This window comes from Candoia aspera, chromosome 13, assembly GCF_035149785.1.
Source record: "Candoia aspera isolate rCanAsp1 chromosome 13, rCanAsp1.hap2, whole genome shotgun sequence".
Lineage (NCBI taxonomy): Eukaryota > Metazoa > Chordata > Lepidosauria > Squamata > Boidae > Candoia > Candoia aspera.
Genome location: NC_086165.1, coordinates 747,785 through 772,912, shown reverse-complemented (window position 1 = coordinate 772,912; position 25,128 = coordinate 747,785). Strand labels below are relative to the sequence as shown.

Sequence of the window (25,128 nt, the reverse complement as noted above, 5' to 3'; positions counted from 1 at the left end):
GCAGGTGGCCGGCCACCAGGGAGTCTGTGTGATGCGACTCCCTTGAAATCGGTCCACTGCTCGAGCCATCGGACCAGCACGCTGGGTGATCCTTGAGGGGAACAGCTGTAACTCAGTTCTGGCACGCTCCTTGCCTGCAGAAGGGCATGGGTTCCCACGCAGGGAGGGCTGGGGAAGATCCCTCCTGGACCCCTGGAGAGCGATCCGGTGCCAGGGTGATCTGGAGTGGGGGATGGCCTCATCCTCCAAAGCACTCTTGAGGGGCTCCGTGAGGGGCCGGGCTGCCCGTCTCCCACTCTGCCTTGGGGGCAGGAGCCTCCTTGCTCTGGGGCAGCCTCTGCTGGCACCCTTTCCCCCAGCCTGGCTGCTCTGCAGCGACCGGGTCCTAGACGAGCATCACCGGGTTGAAAGAACCAGTCTGTAGAGCAGGTCGGGTTGCACGTTAGGACGAAATATCCACATGCTAGGAACCAGGTTGAGTTGGAAACCGGCCGTTTTTTTGCCTGCTCACGCTCTGCCTCTGCTGCTGATGCGTCCCTCGCGACTGCCAGAGTCCAGGCGCCCCGTGTGTGCTGTGCTGTCCCTGGGCTGGTGCTGCATCCTTTGTGGGTGACACTGTCCAGCAGCCGGGGAAGCATCCCGGGGGTGGGGGTGGGGGGTGAGACCACTGTTGGGGCAGGAGGAACGGCAGATTCTCTGGGGTCTGTTTTGGGACCTGCCTTGTCAGGCGCCCCTTTTCCGATCTGTCGTGGGCACTGCGTTATTTATGCTGAAGGAGGCTGGGGTGTTTCTGCTGCTCCTTGGAACCATCTCCTTCGGATGGAGGCTTTGGGTCGGAGGAGGACCTCAGGAGAGCAGGCGGATAGTTTTTTATCAACAAAGTTGGATCTGATTTTACAGGACGTTCCAGCTCAAAAAACCCCAGCTGCTGGCTAGTCACTAAGCTTACAGATGCTCTACGCTAATGTGTTTCCGTAACCTAGTTTCTTGCTGGCAGAAATGGGCTGGAGCAAAGCGCCTTCTTATTTTAGAAGGCAGATTGCCCATCATCTTCCTTGGTTGCAGTAAGAAGGCTCGGCCTCAGGGGGCCTTGCAGACCTGGCTGCCCGTATCTCGGCACAGGAAGCCTGAGATGGCTCGTTCACAGTGCCAGCTGACCCCCAGCCCGATAGACCCTGGAGTGCTACCCCCCACCCCGGGTCTCTGAGGTGCAAAAGGCAGGTCTATAGTCTGGCTTCATTGGATTTGGGTGCAGTGGAAATCTCAGTGGCATTCAAGGGGGAAGAATCATAGGGCTGAAAGGACCTTGGAGGTCTTCTGCCCAGCAGGAATCCGCAGGCCAATGGCTGTCCAACCTTGGCTTGAAGAGCTCCAGGGAAGGAGTTCCTGGAGAGGGGTGGTTCCACAGCTTCTCAGCCCTCCCAGGCAGGAACTTCCTCCTCCTCTCAAGTTTGGATCTCCTCTTGAAGTTTCCATCTGTGGGTTCTTGTCCTCACCTCTTGGAGAACAAGCAGAATGTGCTGCCGCCTTGAACTGAGTGCCAGGGTCGGCCTTGGCGAGGGTGAATCTTAATGCGTGGCCCCCTTCCAGGGTGCAGAGTTTTGCACCCTGTTGTGGGCTGGACCAGCTGTGTGAAGATGTTGACAAAACACTGAGCCCGTATGACTTAAGGGCAAGTCATGGTACAGTAGCAATTTGCAGTTCATCTTCTGGCCTTGGTGGCGGGGCGTCTTCAGGCATAGGTGACACACGGGAGAGAGGATGCCCAGGACAGAAAACCAGCAAGCCAGAGATTGTGGGCCCTTCTGAGCAGGAATCCCCGCTGTGGTTTTCGCTGGCCTGCCCTCTGTTTACAGGCTCTTTAGCCGTAGAGAGGAAAAGCCGCATGGCTGTTTTGAGATGGGGGCGGGCTTTGAGGGCAGCGACCTTAAGGCACAACGTGAAGTTAAGGGGATTTATTGCGGGCTGCAGGGATCTGTGCATGCTGCCGGCTTTGGCAGCTGCCTTGGAGCAGCCCTTCCCGCGTTCCTTCTTCCTTGCCTCCCAGACCAAGGCTGGCCCGCAAGTGGGTTTTCCCTCTGTTGCCCCAGACTAACTTTGTAGCCCTGGTGGGTTTTCAAACTATGTTCCAGTTGCCTTGAAGCCGGGCAGCCAGGTGGCTTCAGCGTTTCTGCCGCGCTTGCAACTGTTTCCACCCGTCAGCCCTCTCTTTTCCGAGCCTTTGCACCACCGAGTATGACTCTTTCAGACCCTCCCTCAACGCCAGATGGCTGACAATATTCAAAGGCACAGCCAGACATTCCCCCTACATTTAGTTCTAGTAGAGAGAAACAAGCTCCTCGAGTTCGGCCTTTGGCATCAACGCCAACTTTGGGGAGCCCCTTGTTCTTACTGACCTACCTCGCAAGAGGGTTGTGAAGGGCATGCAGACCACCCTAAGCTCTGTGCACCTTGCTGAGTGTCTTCACTTTTCTTCGCGGAAGGCACGTCTCCAAGTTCCTTCCGCATCGGTGGTCCTATGAAAAAGGCCCAAATTCCAAAATAATTCATCAGTTTTGTTTCTTCCTGGCATGGCTTACTTGTTCCCCCCTCCCCCACATTTTTTGTTCGGGCACCGCCTGCAGGGCTACTTCTCAGAAGAGCTGATTTATGATTCAGTTTTTCCTTCAGATTCAGTTTTCTGGCTTCTGCTGTTCATTAACCCTCTTTGCTTCTGGCCAGCTAACAAGTGTGCAAAACATAAAACAAAATCCGAGATTCAGTTTAAACGTTTGGGGGGAAAATGTGGTGGAGTTCAAGAGCTAGTTTTCTGCAGAAAAATAGCCTGCTGTGTGGCAGGATGCTTCCTTCAATGCCAAGACCAGCTCTTCAGTGCACGTAGGGAAAACAAACCAACTGGGGGGAGTTTACCACAGAACGGAGCCTGACTCTCCTTGGGTACAGCGAAGAGCAATTTCCTCTGCCGGCCATTAAGCGGGAGGGGAGATCCGAATCCTCAGGGGAGTCACCTGCGGTTCAGCTTTGCCCTCAGTGAAGCCTGTTAGCGTCTTGTGCTGAGCCAAACCTCTTTTCAGGTGATTTCTGCAGTCAAACAATAGGATCATCAGAGAGGGTATCTGGGTGAGTGGAACCGAGGGCCACAGGAGTGGAAGCCACGGCTTCTCGAGGGTGCCAGACTGGCAAGGGCTGTTCTGCTACCCGGCATCAATCTGCTACCAGGGAGAGGCAATAGAGGCCATAGTGATCTGCCCTGCAGGGCTGTTGCATGGGCTGGGATGAGAATACACGGGTGCCTTGGAACAGGATCTGTCCAGGTTGAGTATTCATAGTGCTTATTTTTGGAAAAGGAGTGGAAGGGCAGCAGGACTGCAGGCCAAGAAACATTTCTGCTTCTATACCCAGCTTTCCCCTGCTGAATTATGCCACAGAGGGCCAGTGGTTTGGCCTATCTGGGCAGGGAGAGGGGGAAACTGTGTTCAGAGAGATCACTGTTTAAAATGGGATGAAGGGGCAGGGAGAAGAAGACAGTCTCGATGGCACTGTGCCATGCCCTGGGCGCATGGGGTTCCAGCCCCACGTTGGGTGGGAGCTGCTGGCCAGTGAGTCCAAGCTCCCTTTGTTGTTGGGGAGGGCCAGCTTCTTGGAGCGGGGCGGGTGGGGAAAGGCAGCTGATAAAGTGTCTGCCTGTGCAGCTGCCATTGGTAAATGGGACTGTCACAGGTGATATGCAAACAGGTTTCTGTTGAGAATGAGGCTGGAGCAGAAGCTAGCTCAGAGCCTTGGAGGGGGGCCTTTTTCCCACTTGTGCCCAGCTCAGGGCAGACGTCCAAAGCCGCACAGATGAATTTGTAGCGGAGGCGAACCTGGAACAAGAAACCGGCAGATTTCGCTTTCTGTGGCCCGGCTCCACCTCCACCAGTAGCTTTTCAGCACCTGCTGGATAAGGCGGCTTTCCTTTCAGTGGCCTTTCAACCTGAAAGGAGATAATGGGGCAGCTTTGTGCTGGAAACACCCATGGCACAATGGCACACATGCGTAATTGATTCAGTTAGAAGTCTTCCTGGTACGTGGTGAAGCCTGTCGCTATGCTACCTGGGGTTTTGAAGGTGGAGACCTCTGCTCCGGTACCCTCTGGCCAGCAATTCAGAGGTGTGCCCTGTGGGTGCAGAGGGCATCCTCGGTATTGCTTTCTCCCTGCTCGGTGGAGCCCCGGGGTTGTGATCCACTGGAACAGTTAAGTCACGGGGAAGGCAGTGCCAGGGAAGGTCCTGGGCCAGAAGTCCATTAGCAACGTCCTCCTTTTTATTGTGGCTGAAGGGACCCACCCAAACCTGTAGTGGGGAGAGGCATCTCATTAATGCTACTGGCAGGAGCCAAGCTGCTCTTGGCCTGGCTGAAAAAACATCCCTGGCCTGGTCGCTTTGCATGCGCCGGTGGAATAAAAGCCTTTTTCACAAACACCGGGAACTTCTCTTTTGAAGGGGTGCTTTCTGCCATCAGGTCTCTGGTCCTGTCAGCCGAGGATGGGAAGCTCGGGCAGGAGAGGACTCTTCCACCTGCCAGCCCAGGGCTCTCTTAGTGGGCCTTTGGGAACTGAGCCCCCTCCTCCGGCCCTCGGAAGTTATCCAGCCAACGAACCCCTCTCCTCTCTAGACCAGCTGCGAATCCAGAAACTCCCTGGGATTCTCCCTGTCTGTGACCAGAACAGCTTTCTGTTGCACACCCACCAGAAGTGGCTATGCTTTCTCTTCTTTTTCTGGCTTATCCTTTCTTTTGTGACCAGGGGATGTCTACCGTAGTAAAACATGCATTTGTTTTGACACTTGAATACCCGGCCTTCCCTTTCCTAGATCTCTGACCCTGAATTACTTAAAGGGCTTCCCCGTGGTGCCAACTGAGATGGTCACGCCAATCTGATCCAGTTTTAATTTCAGAGGAAGAGTTAAAAAGCACCTAAAAGCTTCTGCTTGGGCAGCATTCTCTTCTTTTCCCGACGCTCAAAATAATGAATAAGGGAACCACAAAAGTGTTATTTAATGTAAAATTGCAAGCTCCTGTTCAGATGGCAGCGTAGGTCTGATTGCACTAAGAACCCTTAGTGCCTTGGATGCGGGCAAAGTAATCAAGAGGGTCCCTGGTCAGCCTCTTTAAATACGCTTTTAAGTGGGAAATGTGCTTTTAGCAAGGGGGGAGGAGTGCTGCTGCTGCCGCCCTCCCTCTGGGGCTGTGGGGGGCCGGTGCGCCAGTGCCCTTTGGAGTCGGGAGGGCTTGGCTGAGGCGGCCAGTCTTTGGCCTTCTGACCGATGCACTGTGAGTCAGAAAGGAAACTCTCTTCTTACATTTGGATGCTGCGCTTTTATGCCCACTGATCAGCTCTTCAGGCAGGGAAGGAAGGCAGGGGATGGCCCAGGGCACCAACGTTTGCTCTCATTGCAAGAGCCTAGTCCTTACGATGGCGGAGCCCTGCTTGAGTGCCCGTGGGCAACGCTCCCGCGGGGGCACAAACTCTCAATGAAAAATTAGGCCCGACAGCTGATGCTGAAACTTGCAGGGTGGCCGGGGAGAAGGCTGAGCATTTTTGCAGAGACGAGGGTCGTTTCATGCAGCTTCTGCTCTTGGGAGAAGGGAAACTGACAAAGAGTGTAGAGTTTTGTGCAGGGCTCTGGCCAAATGTGGGCTGTTCCTCGTGGTACCGTCGCTGCCCAAGGACACTTGTACCAAGGGGCTCTGCTTGTGTGTGCTGATGTGGCAAGCAAGGCCCGGCCCTCCAGTGGGCGCAGCTGCTCTGCCTCTGCTGTGGGCATGGGGGGGGGCTTGGCCTGATCCTGTGGGTCCAAAGCTGAAGACACCCACCAATCCCAGAGGCTGCTGTCATCTTTGGAAAGTCTCCCCACTCCCTCCTGGTGCTGCTCGTGGGCCTGAGGCCTAGAGGAAAGACGGAGGCGTGTGGAGCTGGGGCTGTTCGAGAGAAACCCGCCAAGGGCTGAGCCCAGGAAGGGGCCCATCCTGTCTCACCAGGAGGGAGGGAGGGAGGGCCATCTCCACTTCCTCCCCACTGCCTGTTTCCCTGCAACGCCCCTCCCATGTAACTGCTTTAGTCTCTGCGGGACTCCTTGGAGCATGCAGCCCTGGCACCCTTGGCCCTGGGAGGGGCACCCAGGCAAATCTCCTTCGGCACTGAATGGCCTAAGAGCCTTTGAAGGTGTTTTTTAATGTGCTGCCCCTGCTGTTTTCACATTAGGATGCTTTGGCTCCATTTCTGTGGGGTGGGCTGGGGCGTCCTGATTTTATCCTTGCAACTGCTTTTTGAAACAGGACTGGAACTGAACAGTGGATCCTGCGTGGCACAACGAGGGCAGAAGCTGGGATACCCCAGTCAAGGGTAACCACCATATTGTGGTTTGGCTTGGTTTCCAGATGGGTGCTTGGCTGCAGTCTTTCCCCAACAGAAAACAGGATACAGGTCTTAGCTCAAGCTTCAGTAGTAAATAACTCCCCCCCCAGCCCCCCCCCCCCCAATTATACCAGGTAGCTGCTGGGGATGAAGGTTTAATGCCCTGTGTATGTTCTGAACTGTCTTCTACTTGCTGTCTTTCATCTGCTTACGTTAAACAATTTCCTGCCTATTATCTAATAGCAAAGCAAGAAAAAACTAGACTTTTTTTCAGGTAAACTGATAGCCAGTTGGTCTATCTCTTGCTGGGGTTACCTTGGGTGAGAATGTAGTCCTTGGTCATGAAGGGAAACAGTTTTCATGGGACTGGTTGGCCCGTCCCTTGACCTAAACCCTTTTCTCTTGGGCTTGCAAATGGTGCACAAAGGTGACGGCTGTCCCAGCTGTGGGTGGCGCAGCAGGTGCAGACACGCTCTCTCCGCAGTCAGCGTTGAGGGACTTTGCTGAAAACAGGTGCTGTCAAGGGATTTCTGGCAGCTTGAGGAAAAGCTGCTCACAAGAAGAGGCTGCTGTTGGCACATCTGGTGAAGCGGCTGTTTGGCTGGATGAGAGCCAAAGGGTGCCCGTCTTGCTGAAACGGATCCTGTGAAGCGCACCAGGAAGAGGGGCCAGCAAGGGGAAGTCGACAAAGCACTATCCGTTTGCTTTATTGTCCTCTCCAGCCTGCTGGTGTCCTGGGTCAACTCTTTTTACCCAGATGCTCTGGGGTTAGGGAGATCTCTGGAGTGCGGCTGTGGAAACGCTCCCTCATCCCTGTTTGCTGACTGCCAGCTTGGGCCATGGATGGTGGTGTCCTGGCAGAGCCGGGGGGGGGGGAAACGGGCACTATGAAGAGATGCAGGAGAAGCAGGCCGAGAGCATAGTGGTCCTCCTTTACCCTTGCGGGGCGGGGGGGCTTGCACAGGAGAGCTTCCCAGGGTATTGCCCCCCTCCCCAGCCAGCTGCTCGGGTTTGCAGGGGAGCAAAGAAGGGGCGGAGGAGGACCGGGCTCTGGTTTGCACCCATCTGTCCCACCCTCTCGAGGGCCTACAGCAGGACTGCCCCTCCCTCCAGCTCCATGGGAAAGCCGCTCAGAGGAGGGCTGGAGCCACTGCTGGACAGAGGATGCCCACGCCAGGAAGTCTGGCTGCAGGAGACAAGTAACCCTTTGCATAATCCTGGCTTCTGTCTGAGGCCAGGCTTGTGTCTCCAAATCCATGAAACCGTTGGGTGAAATAACTCCTTTGTGAGTTTTGCTGGTTTGGGGGAGCTCCAGTCTGAGATGTGCAGGTGCTGGGCTGGACCTCTCTCGGTTCACAGAAACTGACCAGGTGACGCATCTTGAAGGTGGACGATTGATCGGGCTTCCGAAGAAACTCCCCAGACTAGACCCTCCTGGGATCCTGCTGCATTGAGGTGGGGGGGGGGTCTATAGCAACAGCTGCTGTGTTTAAACCAGCAGTGCCTTTGTTTACAAAGGCGTGGGGGTGGCAAGTTCTTTAAATACTCTTGGAAACAGTGGAAGTGCTGCAAGTGCTCTGCAAGATAAGCGAGAAAGCGCCTCCGCCTTGCAGATGGGGACAGGCGGGGCCAAGTTCAAACGAGAACCAAATCCCCATTGAGCCTGCTCTGGTCCACCTGCTGTTCTTTACCCATTTGGGGTGTGAAAAAGCTCCTTTAATAGGCAAAAATCAACAGAGAGGAGCCCTGGGGCTCACTGTCCCTTGTAATGTCCTGACGGCTGGCTAAAACGTTTTGGCGAGTCAGACAGACACAGTTGACGTTGCCTGGCTCAGTCATCCTGGAAGCAACCGGTGGGCCTGTGCTGTGGGTCCACCCGGCCAGCGGGGGAAGCATGTTGCAAAGGGGCGGTGGCTTGGGTCTGCTGAAATAACTCCCGGGGACTCTCTCTGGCGCATCCATCGGATTGGCAGGAAACGCCTGCCTTGGGGCATTTCTGACCTAACGGTTTAGGGAGAGCCGTTGCCCGTTTCCCAAGGCACAGGCAAACTATCCATGGAATGTTTCCTCCCTGAAGCAGACTTTTTTTCACAAAACAAATATGAATAGCTTTTGTCTGGGCGATTTTAAGGACTGATTATTGCTGGTGCACTTTGAGGAGTATCTGCTTATTTTGGCTTCTTTGGGGAAGTCTGGAATGTGATCTGCCTGGCTCTAGCACAGAACCCTTTCTGGGAACCTGTATTTTTCCTCAGCTCAGTCCAGGGAGTGCTTTTTCCATGGCCTGTGACCGTGGCGGCTGTGCACTGGGTGGCAGGCCCTGAATGTGTGGAAACTCAAGCTGAAGGACTTCTATGGACTGAATGCCACCACATGCGGATCCATCCTAGGTTATTCTCCGCTGGAAAGGTGTAGCTGGATCTGCTTGTTCTGGGAGTGTTGGTCAAACAACAAAACATTATAAGGAAGGAAATGAATGCAGAAATATAATTGTGGCCATTACATTAGGTCTGACTCTGTGCAACATTTTTGGGAGCTGATTCACACTAGCAATGAGTAATGATAACTGGACACGCTGATGCTGTAGGTTAGTTGCCAGCAATGACGAGGTAGGAGACCTCTATCCTAGTTATGGCCGGAGATCACCAAACTCCAGTCCTCGATCCCTTGTACTTCCATCTTGCCAAGGAGCATCTCTGTGGAGAAGCAGCCCTCGTTTCCACGGGGGGCACAGGGGTGCAGTCGTTTCTCCTAGGGTAGGGTCTGTGGCTGGCAAGGCATTCCTCCCCTCATTTTTCCCCTCCCACTTTGTTCTGAGACCAAGCTGCTTCCCGTTCTCCTGCCCCCAGTTTAGGTCATCCATTGTCTTGAAAAAGAACATCTGGAATGCTGCACTTGCAGCGAATGCCACAACTGGAGAGCGTGTTGCATTCTATTTTTATGCTCTTGCACAATGCTGCTGAGCATTTTCGAGGCGTGTGGCTGGGAGCTCTTCCTGTTGGCTCTTTTGCTCCCTTGTTTAGTTCGCCTGCCTTTGTCCAGGAAGCATCTTCTGAGGTGCTGTATTCCTGCTGGAACGATGCCTCTTGGTTAGGAAATCATCGCACTGGGTTAATTCCTTTTTTGGCTGCTTCTGTGCTGGGAAGGAAATTCTGTTAACCGGTCTTCTATTCCCAGCACTTGGGGGCTTCCGACTTGCTCTCCTGCAGAGACCTTTATTGCCCAACGATCAAAGGCCTGGCAGAATAAATCCAGCTGGATCAGAATGTATAATTCAACCTGCATTTGAAACAGCACCATACGAAATAACCTCTGTGGCTTTTTCCCTAGCTTTAACCATAATTTTAGATTTTTGGCCATGAAGCAGGAAATTTCTCACTTTGATGTAGTAAATTACATATTTGTAAACATTCCAGAAATAAAATATCCTTGAATTCTTTATAGAATTCACTGGTAAAAGCATCTGGGCCATTTTTTAAAAAAAATCTGGAAGACTGCTATTAATTCTGATTTGGTGAATGATGAATCTAGGTGTTGAGTATCTCGTGTTGGTAATTCTGGTTTATTAAATAATTCTTAAAGGTGTTGGATTTTTAGATGTATATAATTCAAAGACTCTTGCAAATGTGTTGATATTACAAGTGCCAGCAGATTTTTCGGGTCTTCTATTGATTTTATAAATTGCTTATCCCTGTTTTTTAACTTTTATGCTAAAAAAATATAGTAATCTCATTATCGAACTGTTTGCTTTGAATGCCGAAGCTGCGTTGAAATTTTCTTGATCTTTAGAATATCTAATTCTTCTCAATTCTAGCCGTTTACAGACCTTTGGGCAGTCTGTTTTATTATATTTTGCTAACAAATCTTTAATTTCTAAATCAAGTTTGTCTGATAAAGATGAGTTTTCCGTTTTAATTACGCTCCTCTAAACACTTCCCTCTTGTTGCTCTGCCTCTTCCCTCCACAGGGGAGCAAGGGCCATTATCGGTATCACTGGCAGAGCCACAATGTCAAGCACAGCGGCGTGGACGATATGGTCCTTCTTTCCAAGATCTCAGAAGACTCCATTGTGGAGAACCTCAAGAAGCGGTACCTGGATGACTTTATTTTTGTATCCTTTACTGGGTCTGTGGGAGCTGATTCCCGCGCCTGCCTGGGCAGTGTTCATTCACCGGCTTCTAAACTGGGGAACCCTGAGAAGCCTCCCCAGTTAGGCTCTCCTTTCCCAGTCGGCCACTCATTTTACTTCCTTTCCAACTGAAGCGTTCTGCTAACTGCCCCTCCAGATGTCTTGGGACGCTGATGCCCAAAGAAGGCAGCAGCTGACGATAGAAGCGTCTCTCAGTTAAAGGGGAAGGCAGTGGTGGAAGCAGCATGAACGCTGAGGAAAACCAGCTCCTGGCCCTGCTGCCAGACCTGTTTTGCTGCTGGAAATGTCACCTGATGAAGGGATGCCACTCGTTTAAAGACACCGGGGCTCGCCTTTCATCTTGCTCTCACACACTCTGGCAGAATCTCAGCAGAAAAGAAAACCACTCCTGACTACTCAGCAGAATTTAGCCTTGGACCAGAAGAGAGAGTAATGCAAGGGGTGGGGACACCTTCCCTTCCTGATACTGCTGAACTGCAGTGCTCCAGCCAGCCTGGAGAGAGAGAGAAATCCTGAGCATTAAGGCCCTGGGAAGGCTGGGGAGGGGGGGCGTCCATCCAAGGATCAAAGATGCAGCAAACCTCTTCTCTGACCCGCACTTCACCTGGGCATCCAAGGCAGAACTGTGACCAGGCAGGAGCCTTTCCAAGTGGAAAAGCAGGATGGGGAGGCATCCCTTGGATACCACCTCCTGAGCCAGAAAGAAAGCTTTCCACATTCTCCCCTCTTGCTTGGCAAAGGGAGGAAGAATTTTCCCCCACCCCCCTGCTTCTCCCCACCCCTGCAGTCATGTCCTTCTGGGCGCTGTTGTGGTTGTCACACAAACCTGTGTGCTTTTGTTTACCTTGGTTTCTCTACATGATATAGAGAGCAAATAAAATTTTCAAAAGAATGAGTGGTTTTGTTTTGCACCTTGGCAAATTGTCTTGCCGGGGGTGGGGGCTGAACTGTTCAACCCTTTTGGGTTAAGTACGGAAACGTGTGTCTTTGGAGCTAACCTTGAAGAAGGAATGCAAGAATGTTTGGGTAAACATCCCTTTAGCCCTGGGAAAAAACACAAGATAGCCATGCCTGCTCTTTGATGTAAGAGGGGGCAGAGGGGTGGCCTGGCTTTCAGGATTCTGGGGCTAAATCCTGCAATGAACGAGTAGAGCTCAGTAGTCCTTGGAGTGTCTGTTTCCTGGCCTGGCCTATCTGGAAGGGCTGAGAGCATCTCCTGGTTGGAATCCAGCAGCAAGTGCCAGCCCTGGGCTGGTGCTCTTTCGTTCTTTGACACAGCGAGATGGAGCCTGACCCTGCTCCTCCTCCTGCCTCTTCCGGGCTTTCCAAAGTTGGCCCCTCCAAGCTCACCCTCCCCAGTCTTACGTGGACCTGCAGAGATGCAGCCCAAAGTGGCTGAAAGCAACCGGCCCATGTCTTCATTGTTTGCCCACTTCCAAATCTGCCATGAAGCCTTCCTCTCCCGCCTCAGCTTTGCTTGTCTGTTCCCTTGTTTAGCTGTTGCATCACTCAGGGCTCTTTCTACGAAGTGGCCTTCGTGGGGAAAGGGTACTGAACCTTCCCATAAGACGGTAGTACTCCTAATCAGACAGTGGCTCCAGGGGGTTTTAGGCTCACGCAGTCAGTTCTTCAGCTACCATCCAGATGCCCTGGATGGTGCCACCGTTTCTTGGGTCTCCTCCAAGTGCGGCTGCTTTGCACCATCTGGGAATTTAGGTTTGTTTGCCTTGGTTTTCTTTTCTTAAGCAGCATGACATCACCTTGCAGTCATTAACCCCAAACAATGGGGTTTTGTATGTAAGACCGAGGGCTGATTGTGTCCATGTCAGGAAGGAGTGTGTGTTGAATGGGGGAGGGGGAGGTGTGGTTATCATGGGTACAGTGCCAGTGTGAAGCAGACACTAACACCAATCTCCAAAGCTGCCGCTCTGTGCTGGAAAAATGTAGCTGACTTGGAAAAGGCACTGGGGGGGGCATAAAGAGGGAGCAGGGGCTTAAGTGGCATTCCCTTTCTCTCCCGCAGCGCTGGAGGGGGAGCCTCCTTTCAGGCAAGGCTGGTGTGACAGGGATGCATCATCAAACCCAAAGAAAGTGAAACAACGAAGCAGATACCTATTAAGGTGGTGAATGAGCTGAGCATAATTTTTGAAGGGGTCGAGCCCTCAGCTCAATACAGCCCATCCATGGCATGTCTGAGTTCCCAGGTGAAGAGGGTCAAGCGGCAGAGGACAGAAAAGGGGTGAGATTGCCCAAAGGCTCTGCCAGCCAGGGTAAACTGTACTGGGGTGGCTCAGTGGTCTGGCCCTAAAGTAACCGAAGTTCTGTTGTTACTGTCCAAATTCCACTGGCAAAAAATTAGGTGACACCATCCGCAGGTCGATTCATCCATTTGCTTTTGATGTCCCAAGTCAAAGAAATCACACTTAATATCAGGTGGAATAGCTCAAGTCCACCGCCGCTTCATTTTTGTTCCTTGCGATGACACCGACCTTGACTTTTTCTAACGCAGACATACATTGGATCCGTTCTAATCTCTGTGAATCCGTTCAAGCAGATGCCGTATTTCGGAGAGAAAGAAATTGAAATGTACCAGGGAGCTGTAAGTGATTTTCTTTTAGCTTTTCAAAACTTAGTTTTGTTAAGAAAATGAATTCATTAAAAGCTTCCTGATGCTGGACTTTTCCAATGACTCGCTGCTGCTTAATCACCAAGCCTCGTTCTCCAATATGTTCCAGGCCTTTGTGGAACGTGGTGGGTATTTTGGGCACACGTCTTTCTTCTTCATGTGACCTTTCAACCGATTCTTACACTTATAACGGCCTGTTAAGTTGCGCCTTACTGCTTTCTCCTCTTTAGGCACAGTATGAAAACCCACCACACATCTATGCCCTGGCAGATAATATGTACCGGAATATGATTATAGACAGAGAGAACCAGTGTGTGATCATCAGGTAAGGAACTGGCCTTCCTTTCTGCACTTGGGGCTTGGCTGATGGCAGCAGGAGCATCATGACTGTGGCCTGCTGGTGGCATCTCCCTCCCGTGCACCAGGAGCCTTGCAACAGTCTCCTGGCACACTGGACTTTGCTGAAGTCACATGGTGTCATGTTCTGATGAAGATAAACACTGAGTGTAAGTGTCATGAGTACTGATGGCGAGCTGGAAGGGGCCTCTATCCAGGGGGGAAAACGCATGTGTAGTACTGAGGAATTAAGCAGCCATTCAAAGAGACACAGATCAGAGCCACCTTAACTCTTGGGGTTTATCTGTCTGGGTTTTTCCCACGCTTCTTCAGTTTGTTAGGATTCTGTTTTATGTAGCAGTAATAAACACTAGAGACCTACTCCTCATCTCAGCGTGATTTCTGACTGTTAGGACAGTAAGCAAAGCAAGGGATGGGAGATCACCTGAAGGAGAAGGACAGAGGTCTGTCTAAGAAGATTATGGGAACCAAGGGCACAGATGGGCATGATAAAAGAACAAAGGTGAAGGGCTCTTGGAGGAAGACGATGTAAAGGAGGGATCACCGAAGTAGAGCCAGCTGTTCTGCACAGTGAAGTCAAATGGGCCCTAGCAAATATTTCCAACACAACGTTTCAGGAGCGGATGAAATAGCAGCAGAACTGTTTAAAATTGTAGACACAGATGCAGGGAAAGTGATGCATGCGGCTGTAAGCAGGTAAGGAAAACACAGCAGAGACTGGAAAAGACCCGTTTATATCCTTGTACCAAAAAAGGGCAGTGCTAAAAAAGTTTGAATTACCTAGCAGTTATGTGCTCATCTCACATGCTCATGAGATAATGTGAATGATCTTGCAATCCAGATTTTGCAATCCAGCCACCCAGAGTCGCCGTGTATGAGATGGGTGGCAGAGAAATTTGATAAATAAATAAGTAAAATAAATATGTGGGATGTACAAACTAGATTAGAAGCACCCAAGATCACATGGCGACTGTTTGATGGATAATGAAAAGGGCAAGGGATCTCCCCAAAGTTGTCTCTCTGTGTTGTCTGCCAAACTCTGGGTAGCCCTTAAAAACACGGGCTCTTTGGGTCACCTCCTCTGTCTACTGAATAATTGGTATGACCAGGAAGCCCCAGTCAGAACAGAATGTGGAGCAATTAAGTGGTTCACAATTAGAAAGGAGGTCCCAAGGTTATATACAACTGCTGGTTCGCTTAACTTCCATGAAGAACATACAGTATAATGAAAAATGTTGGACTAGAAGAAATTGAGACTAAAACTGCTGGAAGCACTACCAATAAGCTAGAGCTTAAATATTGTGGAGAGAGAGTGGGAAGGCACAAGTCCTTGCAGAAGACCCTGGTGCCTGGAAAAATCACAGGCAACCAAAAAGAAAAAAAAGGCTGAGGAAAGACAAGGTGGCTGGACAGCATCAAGCTTAAAAAGGACTCAGAGAAGCTGTTACTGACACACCATCCTGGTGAAGTGATGCCCAGCAGATCATGAAAAGCCTGAAGCTGAACCACACATGTGGTGATGGTGAGGAATGTACCTATGTGCACAAGGGACCACCTGGTTGGAACTGCAGCAAACCAGGCCAATTTGCATTTCCTAGGTGAACCTGTGAACCAGGAGACACTCAGCCTTTCTTTTATCGGACTGTTATATGCCGCCCAGAGTCGCTTTTGTGAGATGGGCGGATATACAAGTTTGATAAATAAATAAATAAATGAAAAATATGAACTTACTTGAATTGCGTGTTGCAGTTTCCTGCTTAAGGAAGCATGCAACATGGAATGCACAGAGAAATCATGTGTGTTGTTTTGAGGGAGGTATGTATACCTTAAGGGGAAATGAGCTTACTTCCCAGTGCACATTTGTGAGCAGTTTTTATTTAGGGTGCCTTTCGTAGGCTAGTGAAACTGATTAATCTCTCCAGTCCCTCAAGGGCGGGGCAAAACGTGTCTCTTTGGCTTTTGAAAAAAAAGTGTGCAGTTCTGTGTTAGAAAACACCCACCTGAGCTGGGCCAGCTGGCTCTCTGGATCCTGCTTCCCCCTCCCTCGGGAGGTCCCCTCTTCCCTGCTGTGTTAAGCTGGGGGGTCCATGATTCTCAGGGGCACAACAATCAATTTGCACCGCAAACGGCGGAAAGAATAGACTTGTGGCGTCTTCAAGTACTTTTCTGCCATCTCTGCTTGTGGCCTACAGTCTTAGACTGGAAGCAGCCAGCCTTGTTTTTTTCCTAACTTGTCATCATTGTGGCTTTTTGATTTCTATTTCTGGTTTCCTAAGTTTTTTAAAGAAATGCAGTATCTGCCACTTACAGGAATTCACCACCCATGTGGCTGAGGACACAAAGAGAGGCTTGGTTAGAAATCCTTTTTTGTTTCGCTTGAAACTTGGCACGGTGCAGTTGCCATCAAGCTGCCCAGGACGTGCGTCTTTGCAGTCGCATGACAGCACAGGTGTTCTCTCCTCTCTGTGGACTTTCTGGCATTCGTGTTTGGATGCCACAAGGATCTTTTCCTGACACTGGAAGTGTCATGGAATAAACACAGACCATGAAAAGAACAAAACTATGGTCACAGTCATGTGATGATATGCTGATGCAAAGGAGCTGGCAAGGCTTTCAATGAAACAATGCTGAAGGTGCCTCCGCGGCTGTTTTGTAGCGCATGAAGCAACAGAGCCCTCAAGCCAGCAACAGAAAGACCGTTATTCTCAGGTCCTCAGACAAAGGTAACTGGTGCCCCAAGAGAAGGGGGAGACCTGGCAGAAACTTGGTGTTTTCTGGAAGTAGCAGTTGGCTGAAGAAGGTGTGGGGGGGTGTCACTTCTTTGCCCGGATCTAAAGAGAGTCCCTGCTGCCTGTGGGGCCAGCCTGGCTGCTGCCAAGGCCAGGAGGTTCCTGCTTCTTTGCAAGATGGGGCAGCTGAGATGCTGCCCAGCCAGAACAACAGGGTCCCCTGAGGGCTGAAAACGTCTTTCTCCTGTCTCTAACCAAGCATCCCTCGAGCACTCTGGCTGACTGTTGCTGCTCCTCTGTAATGCCGGACAAACATTTAATGACCGCCCAGCAACAGGGCAGCTTGGACTCTGCCTTGGTTGCAACCTCCAGCAGCCAAAATCCTATTTTATTCTGGTGTCAAATGGATCCTTGATTTTTCGCTTAATTCAATAATACATCGGCTTTGTGATTTATTTTAGCATATAGTGCAGCCTCATTTGGCGGGCTAATGGCCTGTGTCTCTCTTGCTCAAAGAGACTGCATCCTGAAGAGGACTGGGAGTTGCCAGGCCATGATCTGGATCCTAACCTTGAACTTGGTGGGATTAACTTCTGAGAAAATATATAGCAGGTTCTGCTTTCAGTCACCAGGTTTAGGTGTATTATGCCAAGCATATTGGTTTCTTTGTTATTTTTTAAAAAAACACAAGGCATGTTATATGTTTTGGCTTTTGAAAGGGAAGCAACGGCAAGATTTAAAATACTTCATTTGAAAACTTAATCCTGATCTTGAAGGCTGCAAAAATTCTTTGACTGCATTCACCGATGCTAAGCCAAATTTTTAAACCACTGTTTGTTGGAGAAGCCATCATACTTGACACAAAACGCTAAACTGTAGTGGGTAGGTGCACAGTCATCACACTAAGCCAAAACTTTTGAGCCACACTATGTGTGTGTGTGTTTTTCTTTTCTGCTGACTTTTTCCTCTTTGTGTTGACTTTCAAAAATCTTCAATGGCCACTGCAGTATTTTTGTAACTGTAGATGGGAACAGCTAATAGGTACCAAAATAGAGTTTCCATAATGCTTCTTTCCTAGTGGTTTCGGTCACATATCCTGGCTTTATTTTTGAAATGCATGCTTTTGCAGAACATGTCTGGTGGGGGAGCCCCGAGAGGGACAGAATTAGAAAAGAGAACGCATTTGCCTGCTACTTATTGGAAAAGCAACAGGGGAGGAGGGGACAAGTGGACAGTTGCCCTACAAGGAACCTTTGGCTGGAATGGCCACAGTTCCCAGGAGGGCTCCACTGGTACTTAAGTAGGACTCAGAAGGAGTCGAGCAGCCTCATGTCTGCTTACTGTAGTTCATAAATATTGCATTCTTGTCCTGCTGAGTTTTATACTTTTTATACTTAACAAATTCATCAGGATTCTGATCGATGAAACCATGCACATTTGCAGAAAAAGGGGATCTAAAGCTCATGATGGGGCTGCTCAGGGTGGTCCCAAGCCTTGGTCTGGCAGGGTGGGCCCTTTCAGGCAACTCCCTCTCCAGAGGCACAGAGGTAGGGTGTCTCTGTGGCTGGTGTCCTAGAAAGCAACGCTTGTCGCTGTATCTAAGCCTGGCAAGCCAGGGTTGGCCCGCAATCCAGGATGGTACACTCAGTTTGAGTCCTGGCTTCCAATTGGGATTGGGCGCCAACGAAGCCTAAGTCACGCTTCAGGGGGTTGGGTGAAGCGACGAGGGAGGAGTGAGCTTTTACTCTCCTGCTTGGGGCCGGTGGGAGCGCACGAGGCCAAGGCTTCTGGGACTCATAAACCTCAACCTTGTCTCTTTCGGAATGATTGTAATGATTACTGCTCCATTTTTTCTCAGCGGTGAAAGTGGTGCCGGGAAGACGGTGGGAGCCAAGTACATCATGAGTTACATCTCCAAAATATCAGGAGGAGGCCCCAAAGTGCAGGTGAGGGGAGGGTAGAGGAAGGGACCTCTCTGGGCAAGCATTGGCGGGCGTCCTTCCCTGAGGCGGCTGCTTCTGTTGGGTTTGGCTCCCGGTCGTTCATTTGCGCTGCTGCAGTCCGGCCGATCGCGTCCTTCCTGCGTTACCGTGGAAGATCACAGCCTGCCGGGTTCTGAGTCCGTAAGCAGCCAGAGGAGGAGCGACTGTTGTTTTTGGCATGGGTTTAACCGCATACCAAAAATAAGCCATTCGGTTATTTCTAGGAAGGGGAAGGGTTCCATTTTTTCCACCGGGAGCCAAATTTAGACGGCACCGCTGCCAGAAAACCGGTAACAGAGGAGCCAGGAGTCTTTATGGCTCAGGGGAGATTGCTAATTGATTTCGACCTTGGCGTCATGAATGGCATCCTAACTGTCTAGGCAGGGGTCCTCCTGTGAGTCCTGAGAAGAAAAGGTGTTAATACAGGGAATAATAATGTTATTATTATAGCCTTGATTTTATTGTAAACCGCCCAGAGTCCCCCTTTTGGGGGAGATGGGTGGTAGCAAACTTTGAAAAATAAATAAATAAATAAATAAATAAATAAATAAAGGGGGGGTCTTTTGGGTGGCCCGAGACGCGCCCTTCTGCCTTCCCGTATTGAGTGTGGACATCAACGTGCAGAAAAGCCCATTACTGATGAGGCCAAAGGGTGCAGAATGATGCCAGTCTTCCCCAGCACAGTCTGCTTGAGTCACCACCAGTGGCCCAAGACAGTGTGGCCAGTGGCCTGTCTTCTCCACTGTAACAGGGGAGGGGAGATGCCTGTCTTTGTCAAACAGTCCCAGGGTAAGACCCACCGGGCCAGAGTGCCTGCTTGCCCATGTTCCCTGCCCAACTGCTCCTAAATGGCTGCAAATACGTTTGCCGGAAGCCCTGCCTGCACGTCGCAGAAGGCGGTTTTGGGTTATGGACCAAGTGGTCTGGCTCGGGATCCTACAAAAATGGGCTTGTAGGGTCAGATGGGATGGTCTAGCTCAGCACCATTTACTTGTGAAAGGGGAAGGTGAAGGAGGGGCATTTTAATCCAAAGCCTACCTTCCGTTCTCTCGCTTTCAGCATGTGAAGGATATAATTCTGCAGTCTAACCCTCTCCTGGAGGCCTTTGGGAATGCCAAAACTGTGCGGAACAACAATTCCAGCAGATTTGTGAGTCGTTTGTCTTGGCACCTTGCCGAAACAGCACCAGATGGGTCATCACAGTCATTCTCTTTCTTCTTTTCTCCCCGTTGCTGGTGCTCCTATGCCCGCTTTCGTTCTATTCTGGAGGGAAAGGGTTGGGGGGGTGGGATACAAGGGGATAACCGAGCATCCCTTGTGATGCTATTTTGACCCCCATTAAGAAAAGAAGCCTTTCTTTCTCTCCAGCTGAGGATTTCACACAGAAAATGCCTGGGGGAAATTATTCCTTTAGCCATTCTGCTTTAACGGGTGGGCAAAACGCCCACAGCCAACTGTTAGAAGCCCAGAGCTGAGGCTTGTGTTTATTTCACCCTCATTCAGTAACCTACATCTTCCATTTGTTGCAGGGGAAATACTTTGAAATCCAGTTCAGTCCAGGTGGGGAGCCAGATGGAGGCAAGATCTCCAACTTCCTGCTGGAGAAGTCACGAGTGGTCATGAGGAATCCTGGGGAAAGGAGCTTCCACATTTTTTACCAGGTCCGAGATTGCCTGGGGAGGGGGGAGGCACGATGCTTTGAACGAGCGCCACCAGAACTTCTCCACAAGTTCTCCTTCAGTAGGGTCGTCTGGAGCTTCCCAGGCCTTTTGGACTACTTCCCCCATAATCCCCCAGCTAGTAAGCCCCTCCCATAAATGAAGCCCCATTATTCTCTACCTCTCCCAAACACAACACAAAACGGGCTAACTTACCATTTGGGGGGTTTATCCTGCAGCTGATTGAGGGTGCCTCCAGTGAGCAAAAGACCAGCCTTGGCATCACCAGTATGGATTACTATCACTACTTGAGCCTCTCAGGATCCTACAAAGTGGAAGACATCAATGACAAATCTGATTTCCAGGAAACTCTGGTAACTTTACCCCACCTCCCCCTTCCGCACTCCCCCTTTAAATCAGAGCAGCATCTGTGAGAAATGTGTCCTAATTGCCGCATGTGTGAGAACAAAGACCATTTATGTAAGGTTTACATATACAGTCAATCGGCTTTTTGCCGAAGAAGTCCTAGAGGAATCTCTTTCCGTGCCCATCCTTGTTTTCATCCTCCTCCTGATCCGATCTTAGGTGTAGCAAAGCTGCTCCTTTTCCGAGAATGACTGAGAGGGGCCGCGATGGCCTGTGGGGGTCGGTTATTACAAGGGGGCCCAAGAAGCTTGTGGGACGAGGCTGGAGAGGCGCTCTAAATGCCGAATTGTCCATTAGCCACTCTGGAGAAAAATTCTATGGCTTTAGAACCTCTTTTCCATCCACAGAGGTGGTTTTAAAAATGGACCATTATGCTGTAATCTTCTTTTCTACCAAAATCTGACTACCGTGCGCAGTCCACACTCTTCATCTTCTGGTTCTCTCTTGCCCTGTTGATTTGGTTGGTTCCGGAGTCCTTGTCTTCCCCCTGCATATTGCCAAAGATTCTGGATTTTTTGGTGACCCTTGTGGACCCTCCCTGTTTTACCCACCTGGATTTCCTTCTCTGTTCCCTGAGCTGAGAAGTCAGATAAAATAGAGGACAAGATGTTTTTTCCTCAATCTGTAAAATCTTAACCTGAACAAGTGAGCAAGCAAATAAATAAATAAAGGCATGTTTAGTCATTTGGGAAGAAGGTTTTTAAGCAGATTGCTTGTCCTCTTCTGCTGTCGCTTAAATACCTCCTCCACCTCGCTGTGTTACATGGCGAGAAACAGCTGGAGAGCATAAACTCTGAAAAGCATTTCTTGCTTTAGAGTTCAAGAGATTTATACCTTCTGCCTTTTGCTTGTTGTGCTTTTAAAATGTTTTTTTTTTTAAAAGATGCCTGGAAACTTCCAAGTTCTTTTTGTTTGAATTAGCTTACTGTGGTGAGAACAGGCAGCCTACAGCAATGGCGTGTGGATCTGCAAAAGACTGGTCTTCACATGGGCTGCCTCCCTGGATGCTCTGCTTCCATTGAAAATGAAATAAATCAGCATTTTTTTGCCCTTTCAGAGAGCTGGAAAAGCACAAGCCTGATTCAGGACTGTGACAAGGAAACTGTTCCAAACGCTCTAAAGATAACATAGAAATATTGACTGCTGTTAATTGACCCAAATTGATTTAGTCCTTTGGATGCGCTTGCAACCCACCGGCTCCTCTCTCTTCTCCCAATCTCGATCTCTGCAGCATGCCATGAATGTCATTGGGATCTCTGCCGAAGAGCAGGCTTTGGTGATCCAGATTGTGGCAGGGGTGCTTCACCTGGGCAACATCAGCTTCAAGGAAGCTGGCAACTACGCTGCAGTGGAGAGCGAGGAGTGTAGGTAGCCCCTCTCGGGCTGGGTTGGAGTGGTGGCCAAGGGCCGAAGGGGGAGCCCCGAGGGTCACACGACTTTGCTCTCCCCCTGAGGGTCACACAAGGGTGGAGGGCCATCATCTGGAAGCGCCACATCCATGCAGCCAAGAAATGCCAGGCACACTGGCGATTTCCGTAGTTTCTCCTCTACCCCAAAGAGGAGAACTGGAGACTGATCTGGTTTAGGGGGTGCAAAGCATGGAATGTCTTCCCATGCACTCCGATGCAATGCCCTCTGCCCCGGGTGGGATGGGGCTCTAAACAAAACGCTATCCTTCCGCCTCCTCCTCCTCCGGCCACTCGTCTGCTTGCCTCTCCCTCTGGGCCCCCAGCCAGCCACATTCTGAAGAACTTCCAAGGTCTCCACCTCTTGTCCTCCTGTCCTGGGGGAGGGGTGCCAAGTGGATTATGGGCATGCCTGGTCCAGTTCTGGCATTCAGGAGAGACCTGTGGTAACTAGAAAGCCAGCTGGCTGAGCAGAAGCATCTTCCAAGACGCTTCGGATGCCTACTGCCGCTTTTCCAGACAAAGCTGCCTCTCTCGTTTCGCAGTCTGTTGCCTCACTATGGTTTTCCTTTGATATGCTGCAGTTCTGGCATTCCCAGCTTTCCTCCTGGGAATTAACCAGTGCCGGCTTAAGGAGAAACTGACCAGCAGGCAGATGGACAGCAAGTGGGGCGGCAAATCGGAATGCATCAACGTGACCCTCAACGTGGAGCAAGCGTGTTACACCAGGGACGCCTTGGCCAAGGCGCTTCACGCCAGGGTCTTTGACTACTTGGTGGACGTAGGTGGCCTTCAACACACTGTCTCCCCGTGGTGGGAAGGGAGCGGGAGAGTGGGGTCTGTCATGAGGATTATTGATGCATTTATTACAAAAAGTTGTATTCTGCCAACCTCAAATAGATTCCCGGCAGTTTACAGCTATTTGCAAACTGTAAAGGCATAAAATCGCCATGAGAATATCCCTCCTTGGCATCCCTCATCAGCAACACTTCCCCAAAGAGGTTTCAGAAGGATCTGCAAAATGCAGCAATTCAAAGTGGCTGTTTTCAAGCCTCCTGCATCTCCATGTTGTGGCTTGAAAGCAGCTGCTTCAAATTGCTGCATCATCAACATTTGGCAGATGACATTCCAAGTCACTCTGCCCTTTGTGCCCATTGAGAGGGTGCTGCCCTGGGGGGGGGAGATTTAGGGCCTCCTGTTGTTGGTATGGCAGAAGAACTGGCATAAAAATTCCTCAGAGAAGTTCTTTCCTGGGCAAGGTCAAAGAGGGCCTTGCATTTCTCAAGTGCACTTAAAATGGCATTGTAACCTTTAACAAGCAAAAAGACTGCCTTTTTACTCAGGTTTAATTCACTGTATCACACTCATTTCAAAGTTACATTTCTTGTTTTCATGGGAATACTTTCCCCCCCATTTTGTTTTGTCAGTCCATCAATAAGGCAATGGAAAAAGATAATCAAGAGTATAATATTGGTGTCCTGGACATCTACGGCTTTGAAATATTTCAGGTAAAGACCTGCAGATTGATTAGGGAGCTTTGCGGTAGCAAAATGGCCAGTCCTTTTGTGGGTAGAAAGGCTCTGGAAGAATTACTCGATCCCTGCACCACTGGGGTGGGTCTGTTCAGAGGCCCCACCTTTGGGTCCAGGGGCCAGCGGGAAGCAGAAGCCCTCGGCCGGGCGCCGGTAGCTCCAAGCTGGCCTGAAGCAGAAGGCGATGTCTTTACTGCACGCCCCGGCGCCGTCTGCTGGCCAGGGCTGTGAAGGCGGCCCTCTCTCTTTGCCCGTCTGATGGGTTGGGGCTGGGGCTGGGGCTGGGGCTGGGGCTGGGGCCCTCCCTAGCCAGGAGCTGGAGTCTGAGACACAAAGGGCTCTCCCTTTTAGGGATCTCTAACTGAGCAGCAGGAGGGTCATATTTTTTACAGCTCCCCAGGGCGCAATCTCTCCCGCTTGGAAGCAGGGAGAAGGGGTTGCCCTTCCCACAACAGGGTTATCAACAGCATTCCCCCCTCCAAATGAATAGCTGCTATTTGGTTACAGAATACAGGAAAAGGTGTCACGGTTGGGGAAGCTGCATTTGCTGCCTGTGAATGTCCTCCTCTGGCTGCGGTGCTAAATAACGCTCGCTGAGGAGCAAATTCCACAAACACCGTGGCAGCTATTTCCCAGCAAACGTGTCCAGGATTATACTGTTGGTCCTGCTGGACTACGAAGTGAGTTCAGGCTGTTGGAATGAGTTTTATTTATGTTTTAGGATTACTTTATTAGTCTTGCCTTTCTGCAGTAAAACCATCTGGGGGAGGGAGGTGGGGTAAATGTTGCAGGATGATGATGTCAGCCCAAATGTATTGCTTCCTATAATTGGAAACATCAATTAATTTAAAACAAAGCATTTAATGTAAGCTAGGGCAGAATTTTGGGCCTAAATGGAGCTGTGCAAAAGGGGGCTGTGAGGCATTTTAGGGGAAAAAAAAAACAGAAGCTCTGAGTTTTTCTGGGCATAGAGCCAAAAACAGCTGTTCTAAGGGAAATTCAAATTTTGGAAGCAGTTTTGGAGAACTGAGGTCACTGACCTCTGTGAAAAGGCTCACAGCAGACAAGTAAATATAAGCTGGGAAGGTCACTAAAATATTATGCAGAAAAAGACAACTGGATCAGCTTAATTTGGTAAAAAGAGAGGTGGGTATGGGCAGCTTGATGTTAATCTTTCTATGGTTTGTTTTTGATTCCAGAAAAATGGGTTTGAGCAATTTTGCATCAATTTTGTCAACGAAAAGCTGCAGCAGATCTTTATTGAGCTGACCCTGAAAGCAGAGCAGGTAAATCTGAAAGATTTGAGAGAAATCCTGGGAATGTTTTTCTCTCCCTCGGGGTGGGAAGCCTTTCAGCTGATGGTTGTCCAAAGGGAATGCCTTGCCAAGCGAGATGGAGAGACAGCTGTGGCGGTTTAGCCCGCCCAGCCTGGATGTGAACACAGCCAGCTGCGGCTGCCGGAACATTTTCTCCTCTGATCCAGTGATTGGAGAGGGAGCCTCGTGCCCCAGAGCAATCTCCACATCATATGACTTCCCCATGCATACTGACTCGCCGTCCGATGTGGAAAAACTGGCTGGCTGCGCGTTTGCGTTGGACGGGCCTCTAAAACGGGGGCACTTCTGTTTTCTCCATTTCCTGCCTGCCTCTTTCAAAGAGGGGGGCGGGTGGCTTTTATTTTCCTTTGCTACCTGCCATTTTGAAGAGCGTGTACATTTGCGTATTTTGCTCCCTAAAATCCTTGTGGGAACCACAGGCGTTGTTTAAAACCAGCCTGGTGGATCTCATTCCTTGAGTTGTGCTGTTTCCTAAGCGTGTGTGACTTGGAGCTCTTCACCAGGTTGCAAAGCAAGGAAAGGAGGTGGAGG

General features: G+C 50.4%; 1 protein-coding gene across 1 annotated transcript in view; it reads left to right on the top strand.

The window, feature by feature from the left end:
• MYO1E (myosin IE) overlaps nucleotides 1–25,128 on the top strand; it is a 43,727-nt gene that overhangs the window by 2,964 nt on the left and 15,635 nt on the right. The window contains exons 2-12 of the mRNA XM_063314294.1: nucleotides 10,362–10,505; nucleotides 13,054–13,143; nucleotides 13,401–13,495; nucleotides 18,115–18,202; nucleotides 19,298–19,387; nucleotides 19,768–19,899; nucleotides 20,136–20,270; nucleotides 21,554–21,686; nucleotides 22,313–22,509; nucleotides 23,156–23,236; nucleotides 24,460–24,546. Coding sequence (XP_063170364.1) covers nucleotides 10,362–10,505; nucleotides 13,054–13,143; nucleotides 13,401–13,495; nucleotides 18,115–18,202; nucleotides 19,298–19,387; nucleotides 19,768–19,899; nucleotides 20,136–20,270; nucleotides 21,554–21,686; nucleotides 22,313–22,509; nucleotides 23,156–23,236; nucleotides 24,460–24,546 — 1,272 coding nt within the window. The remainder of the gene's footprint in view (nucleotides 1–10,361; nucleotides 10,506–13,053; nucleotides 13,144–13,400; nucleotides 13,496–18,114; nucleotides 18,203–19,297; nucleotides 19,388–19,767; nucleotides 19,900–20,135; nucleotides 20,271–21,553; nucleotides 21,687–22,312; nucleotides 22,510–23,155; nucleotides 23,237–24,459; nucleotides 24,547–25,128) is intronic.